The sequence below is a fragment of the Selaginella moellendorffii genome, unplaced genomic scaffold, assembly GCF_000143415.4.
Source record: "Selaginella moellendorffii unplaced genomic scaffold, v1.0 SELMOscaffold_1, whole genome shotgun sequence".
Taxonomy (NCBI): Eukaryota; Viridiplantae; Streptophyta; class Lycopodiopsida; order Selaginellales; family Selaginellaceae; genus Selaginella; species Selaginella moellendorffii.
In genome coordinates, this window is record NW_003314262.1 from 3,792,021 (window position 1) to 3,799,094 (window position 7,074).

The 7,074-nt window shown below is 42.7% G+C and overlaps 1 protein-coding gene and 1 long non-coding RNA gene across 2 annotated transcripts; both read left to right on the plus strand.

Annotated features, from left to right (window-relative positions):
* The first annotated feature begins 3,113 nt into the window (after nucleotides 1-3,113).
* Nucleotides 3,114-3,835, plus strand: LOC112340490 (cytochrome P450 26B1-like). The gene is made up of 5 exons (XM_024680762.1): nucleotides 3,114-3,125; nucleotides 3,182-3,491; nucleotides 3,550-3,705; nucleotides 3,762-3,772; nucleotides 3,823-3,835. The coding sequence occupies exons 2-5, from the start codon at nucleotides 3,237-3,239 to the stop codon at nucleotides 3,833-3,835; spliced, it is 435 nt and encodes a 144-aa protein (XP_024536530.1). The 5' UTR covers nucleotides 3,114-3,125; nucleotides 3,182-3,236.
* Nucleotides 3,836-4,276: 441 nt separating this feature from the next.
* LOC9657915 lies at nucleotides 4,277-4,749 on the plus strand. Its single transcript, XR_002993491.1, has 4 exons — nucleotides 4,277-4,300; nucleotides 4,362-4,468; nucleotides 4,515-4,633; nucleotides 4,688-4,749. It is a non-coding gene; the product is annotated as an uncharacterized LOC9657915 (long non-coding RNA).
* The last annotated feature ends 2,325 nt before the right edge of the window (nucleotides 4,750-7,074 follow it).

Sequence of the window (7,074 nt, forward strand, 5' to 3'; positions counted from 1 at the left end):
TTGTTGGCATTCATGTATTTGCTAGTTAGTAACTGTGTTGACGTTCAAATGAACTAAGTGGCAAGTTGAGTTAGTTGTGTTCTAGACAAGATTGCTTAGTTGAGGTTGATCTTTAGCTTTTCCTTGAAAAGTGATTTAGTCATGGACTATGCTAACTCTATAAGTGGAAGAGTTAGTGATCGATGTTCAAATGGTTGAATCTTTACTGGATTTGAATTGGAATATATTGATCATTGATGATTCTTCTTGTGCTTGTTATGAAGTGACTTACATCTTGCTATAGATGGATTCATGGAGGATCGTTTGGTGATCATTTGTTGAGCATAGCTTTGCTATGTTTAGCTTTTGGATTGATGCAGAAATGCTCTTCATTAGCTTTGCATTATAAAGTTTGGTTTATGGATATGTTGAGGAGGATATTGTGGGTTGCACCATGATTTTTTCTTTAGCATTGAAGTTGGTTCATGCAAGACTTGTGATCATTGTTAAACAAGATATAGCTATAAGCTTCTTCGAGCTTTTGGTTCTTTGAGTTTTATGCTCGTTGTTCCATTTGTTAAAAGTTGTTGGGGAAGGCATTGTTGGCTTCTTAGCTTCGATATTGAAATTGGCTTTTGCATCTAGCAATCATTGATGATGATTGACTATCCTCTAGGATAATTAATTATCCTTGTCAGAGGTTTTGCTTGATTATCATTGATATAAAATGATTTGCCATTCTTCAGAATGGTGAATTTCTTCTTTCATGATGATTCTGCATCTCTCTATTGACGGGATGATTGATGATATTTCATGATGGTTAGTTATTCTCTTTGATGGCTTTTGGCTTCTCGCATTATCACATATTCTTTGTGGTTTGCTTTGGTTTGGTCTTTTGGGTTTGAGACATCAGTAGGATGTTGCTGACATTTGCTTTAAACAACTCTAGTTCCTTGGTATTGTTGACCGGGATCTATTCAGATTGGCTAGTGCAATGGTTGATATGAACAAGTGTTTATTGGTCTTGCAACATTCATTCTGTTCTGTTGATCATTGCTTGAGTTAGTTCTGATAGATTGGGATGTTATTTCTTTTGGGTGATACATTCGCGAGCATTTTGTTTGCCAGTTAATGATACTTTGTGTTCTTTGAGTTATCTTTAGTAAATTGTTTGGCTTACTGTCTGCCATCTTTGGCAGTTAAGTTTCATCATTGAGTTTCCTTGATGATATACTTGCTATTGAATTTTGTTGGATGGTGCATTCTATGTTTTCCAATGATAGTGATCTTGGTGGTTCCTATTCTATAATACTAGTTTATCGGATGATAACTTACTTGGAATACTTTTGTATTCTAATCTAAGATATATTCACTGATAAATAAGTCTTTAAGATATCATTGTCTATGACTTGATATTGTCCATTTATGGATTTTTGAGTTTGGGCCAGTATAGGTAGACTAGCTTCGGCACTTCGTGTGCATGTTGAAATCTTTAGTCATGGGGTAGCTACTGTCGACTGGCCACATCACCCGCCTCTCTGTCGATGTTCCTTATTCTGTTGAAAGGGCGTGACCGTATAAACAACTCTAACTGCCTATTTATATTAGTCTATCTAAACCTTACTGACGGGTTTGGTTTATTTGCTCAGGAGGGTTGGGGCCTCTGGCTTCTCTCTCTATGTTCCTGCAGGCAGGGGCATATCACACTTTTGTAAGCTGGGTGACTCCTAGAGCAGCAAGGGTGGCTGACTCCGTTGGTCATTTCCTTGTTGGCGACGGCCGGAAGGTGTCTGAGTGGGTAGCACATCCGCATTAGACATAGAGGTTGCTTCATAACTCATTTAAGTTGGTGCATTTCTCACATAGTGTGAGTACCGTGAACTTTTTCTGGAGTTGTTTCCTTGGCGGTATTCTAGACTCGAGTATGCATCGACAAGGACGTCGATCTTCCTAAGGGGGGGAGAGTGTCGCGAATGTGACTTCGGGTATCGAAAGTTACTTGTCGACTAGTCCTTTTGGATATTCTTTCCTTACTGCCACGATGGCAGGAGGTTGGTACTACTGGACCCATTATCAGTTTCCCACTTGAGCTAGTTGAGAAACTGGTTAATGACCATGTACTTAGATCAGATAAACATAAGGTAGGAACCCTATGTGTTTCTTGCTGAGCATACTCGGCCTGGTTTGAGAAACTTTTGTCATTGGCTTGCACTTGCTAGTATTAAAAACCCTCATGATATTGAGCTTGGTCCCTCAATATTGTTAGGTGATAGCTTACCGTGTCTGCCAAACACCCTCGCTATCATGCCCTTTGTGTTAGTCTCATTCCGGTCCTAAATACTAATTATGGAAAGTGTCTAGATTTGCTCATTTGGCATATCTACGGAATGTAGATATTGATCTGAACACAATGGTGTTCATCCCATGTCCAAATTCGCATTCTAGCGCCATTCCATATTTAGTAAATTTCGAGCTTGTCCCAGAGACTAACTCCTGATACTAAGGGAGGCTTGGGGTGAAAGCCCAAAGCGTGTGTTCCTCAAGGGGGGGGGGGGGGCTGTGGGGGGTTCCAAATGTATAGTAGGGATAGTGGGTAGGTCAGGCATGGCTGACCAACCTGAGGCATAGTTTAGCTCCCGCTTGCGTGCATGTCCTTGTTCTGCATTTGGCTTGGGTCTAAGCCCAAACTCCACACCATGCTAGCTGGTGGAGTAACCATATCCTCGCGTTAGGCCATCAGTATGCTGAAATAGCCCTAGACTTCGTTTGACTCTGTTTTGTGTGCTGGTCCTGGCATTGGGATGCTGGTTGCTCTAGGACTGTTCCAAGTCGCTCCGCGCTCCTATCCCTTCACTCCTTGGGCTATATACTTGGGAGTTACTCCGTGGTTCGGTTCTATCACTCCCTGGCTCCATGCTTGGGGGTTTGGCACCGTTCCTTCGTTCAGTGGCCCAAGGCCCTGGAACTCGGGTTCCGCACCACGTTCCTTTGGACACGTGGCATGTGACACATGGCATTTGTCACGTGGCACAAAAAGGGTTTAGGGTGTTATCCTATGGTAAATCACCATAGGATAAAGGGTAAAAACCACGTGCGCTTCTCTTTTGGGGATCCCCTCTAGGCTTTCTCAGCACTCGATGCAAGCGGTCCTTCTGTGACTTTCGCTTCAATCTTGCTTTAACTAACTATGATCATTCTACAGATTTGGAGGAGTTTTCTGGAGTAATTTGCTTGGATCTCCCACCATCGTTGCAACAATGGTAGAGTCGGCCAAGTTCTTTCTCAGCTGCGCAGACTGTGGCCCCTCAGGTCTGTTTGCCCGATTGCTTGGGCCAGAAACTATAAACGAGGTCATCGGGAGTCAGCATGCGCTCTACTGGAGAATCTTTCTGGGGCTGATGGTTCCAGAGGCGCTCAAGTGCCACGTCCAAATGATTGATATCTTGGCTCAGGATACTCTCGAGTCATGGGGGTTGAAAAAGACGGTGTCGGTTATGGAAGAAACTCTCAAGGTTTTCATCACATCTTTGTGTCGCTTGATCGTTTGATCTGGTTTTATACTTTTGCTAGTTCAGCTACTGCACGTTGATTGGATTAGTGTGCAAGAAACTCCTGCCCTCCACTCCGGAGATGATTGATCTCATGAAAGACGCCCAAACGATAGAGAATGGGGTGCTCCAGTTTCCAATCGACTTACCCTTCTCACCTTATCGCAAAGCGTTACAGGTTTTTGCGTGGTTTTTTATTTTTCTAATTCTAGATCTATTGTTGTAATTGAGCAGGCCAGGGCAAGGCTCCATAGATTCTTGGATGGGCTCATCAACGAGAGAAGGGCCGAACTAGCTGCCAACGGTGAAAAGCGCAAAGATGCGCTAGACGAGTTTATTACGCACAAAGATGACAAGGTTGGATTCCTCTCGAATCAACAAGTGGAAGACAATCTCGTGACACTGCTGTTCGGAGGCCACCACACCACAGCCCTTGCTCTCGTGTGGCTGATGAAACACTTGAATGGGAACCCACAGGCTTTCAAGGAAGTGGAGGTTATTATTGTTATTATTATTATTGTGATTTTCTAAAATTCTATTTTGATTTCTAGGAGGAGCAAAGGAGAATCTTTCTTGGTAAAAGCTCCACCAATTACAACTTAACTTGGGAAGACACAAGCCAAATGCCAGCTACTCTAAGGGTTGTGGACTAAACTCCAATTTTATGTTAGATTTAATTCGAGTGCTTTCGTAGGCTGTCAATGAAATTCTGAGGCTTTCTAATGTTGTGGGGGTGGTGACACGTAAACTCACTAAGGATATCAGCTACAAAGGTTTTATTACATATGATTGAAGCTAATTCCAATTATTTGTGTACTTTGTTGGTGTTAATAGGTTACACCTTGCCCAAAGATTGGATGGTTCATGTCTATATGCCACCAATCCACTTAGATGACAGCATTTACCCTAATGCAGCAAAATTTAATCCATCCAGATTTGAAGTATGGTATTTTTCGTGTTTATACTAAACCAAACCTTTTATTTTAGGTTCCAGCTAAAACTGGCACATTTATTCCATTTGGCTATGGAGATAGAATATGCCCAGGAAGTGCATTAAGTCTGTTAGAGCAAATGATTTTCATACACAGGCTTATCACAAAATACAGGTAAATTCTTTTGCTCCTCTTTTCTTGTCAACAAATTGTAATATTTTATTGAAGATGGGAGCCTGTCAATCCAAACAGTAAAACAAGCTACTGGCCAATGCCATCCGTGAAAGATGAATACCTCGTACATGTTATGTCCATTTAGTAAGAAATAATAAGAAAATAAAGTAAATTCTGCACAATTGAAAAGAGAATGTTAAGAGCGCTATTCTGATTAACTTTCTTGTCTCACCTCTATTCAAATTCCAAAGCTGTGATCTTCATAGTAAACAGGCTTGTTGCTGATTATCATGCAGTCATGTTTCCAAATCGAAAACTGATGAGGGCCTTCATGGACATTGAGAGCGGCGCCAACTCAATGGCCAGTTCCTACATTTCCACTGCACAGCAAGAGAGTACTTAATTCACTGTAGGCAAGAAAACACTACCGTGACAATAGTTAAGTTCAATTCTCCACGAGGAGAACAAAGCCTGGAGTATTCTCTGGGAAAACTGCTTGATCAATCGATATGTGCCCCTAAAATACAAACAAGTCAGCTAAAAAGACAACAAATGATCCGGAGGGTGCCTTTAAAACTCGCGTATCTCCCATTACACGGACAAGCCCTGGCACGTTAAGGTTAGCAAAGAATACCAAGGCTTGTCTTTACCAGCAGGACATGCCTGAGGGATGCTATCGCGCGCTTGGAAAAGGTACTCCAAAATGAACAGTCCTAGTTATATCATTGTTCCATCTGTATATTGTGCGCCACTGTCGAGCAAAAGCAGATTTTCATCATCCACTAAGGCTCCGTTTGCACCAATCCTGTAAGGACTGGTAAGAGCCGACAATTTTGCAATGGTAGAAAATACAAGCCACAAATTGTATCAAAGCTAGTTTCTAGAAATCCTTCCTTGTTGGAACGAGAGCAGAGAAGTTCATCACCAACTTCCACCTCCGTAAGTTTGGCTTTCTCAGTAACGCAAGGACATGGGTACTCCACCAGCTAGCATGGAATGGAAGCCCAAAACTCAACCAGCATCCCTGCTCGGAAAGACCCGGTTACAATTGCAAAGAAAACGACGGAACTTTTACCTCAAGTGTTCTTGTTTCATCCCTGAGATCTCAGCAGCATTTTTTATGGCCTTCGGCACAGATAGCGGCAATGGTCTGTGTAATACAGCCTGTCCATCTGATGTTCCATTTTTCCTGTCGAACTTGAGGCATAGTCTAGCTCCTGCTTGCATGCTTGTCCTTGTTCTGCGTCCGGCTTGAGTCTAAGCCCAAGCTCCACACCATGCTAGCTGGTGGAGTACCCATATCCTCGCGTTAGGCCACCAGTATGCTAAAATAGCACTAGACTTTGTTTGGCTCCGTTTTGCGTATTGGTCCTGGCATTGGGATGCTGGTTGCTCTAGGACTGTTCCAAGTCACTCCGGGCTCATGTCCCTTTGCTCCTTGGGTTATATGCTCGGGAGTTACTCCATGGTTCGGTTCTGTCACTCCTTGGCTCCATGCTTGGGGGTTTGGCACCGTTCCTTTGTTCAGTGGCCCAAGGCCCTGGAACTCGGGTTCTGCACCACGTTCCTTTGGACACGTGGCATGTGACACATGGCATTTGTCACGTGGCACAAAGAGGGTTTAGGTTCCGCTTCGTGGTGTTATCTTATGGTAAATCACCATAGGATAAAGGGTAAAAACCACGTGCGCTACATTTGGTATCAGAGGATGAGTCTCAGCAAGTAGTATTCAATGAGATTGGGCAACTAGTCTCGTTACATACGCAAAGATGAAAACGATGATTCGAGTGGGTACACGTTTGGGTGCAATGACTTCGCAATCGTTCCTTGGGTATGGTTTTGGTTACCGTTTTGTACCGTATTATATGAGCTTGCTCTTGGGCTCATAGGAAGGATTGAGTTGTTCCAGTAGCACGAGTTTGCGCTTGGGCTCGTGAGTGAGGCACATTAGCAACTCAATGTTACACTTTGAGTTGGTAGGATTAATGTTAGCCTATCGGTGGTTCTATGAGTTGTTCCTTGTACCATGGGTGAAAGCAAACTCCTTGGGTTTGCTATGAGTGGCAAATAGGCTGGTCCATAGCTATTTAGCACGGCACTAGTGGATCCTTCCTAGGCATGATTACAAGTGGATCAATCAAGACTGTAGGGATAAGTCTGTTGGTTCAAGTAGTCATTGCCATGCTCTCTTATAAACTTTTCTTGGATTAAACTGAAGGCAGTGTGAAAGCAAGCTTAAAGTTTAGTCAAAGATGAGACCGAAAAGAGAGTCGTCAAGGATGAAGGATCAAACACGTAAATCATTTTCTCTTCTTGAAGAAATGATTTGCAATGAGGTGTTAACTCATTGCTTATATTCACATTATGCAATCAAGAGTCCCTATCTTGATGTGTGTTGGAAATGATAATCTTACAAATAGTGAGTTGTGGGATGGATAGCG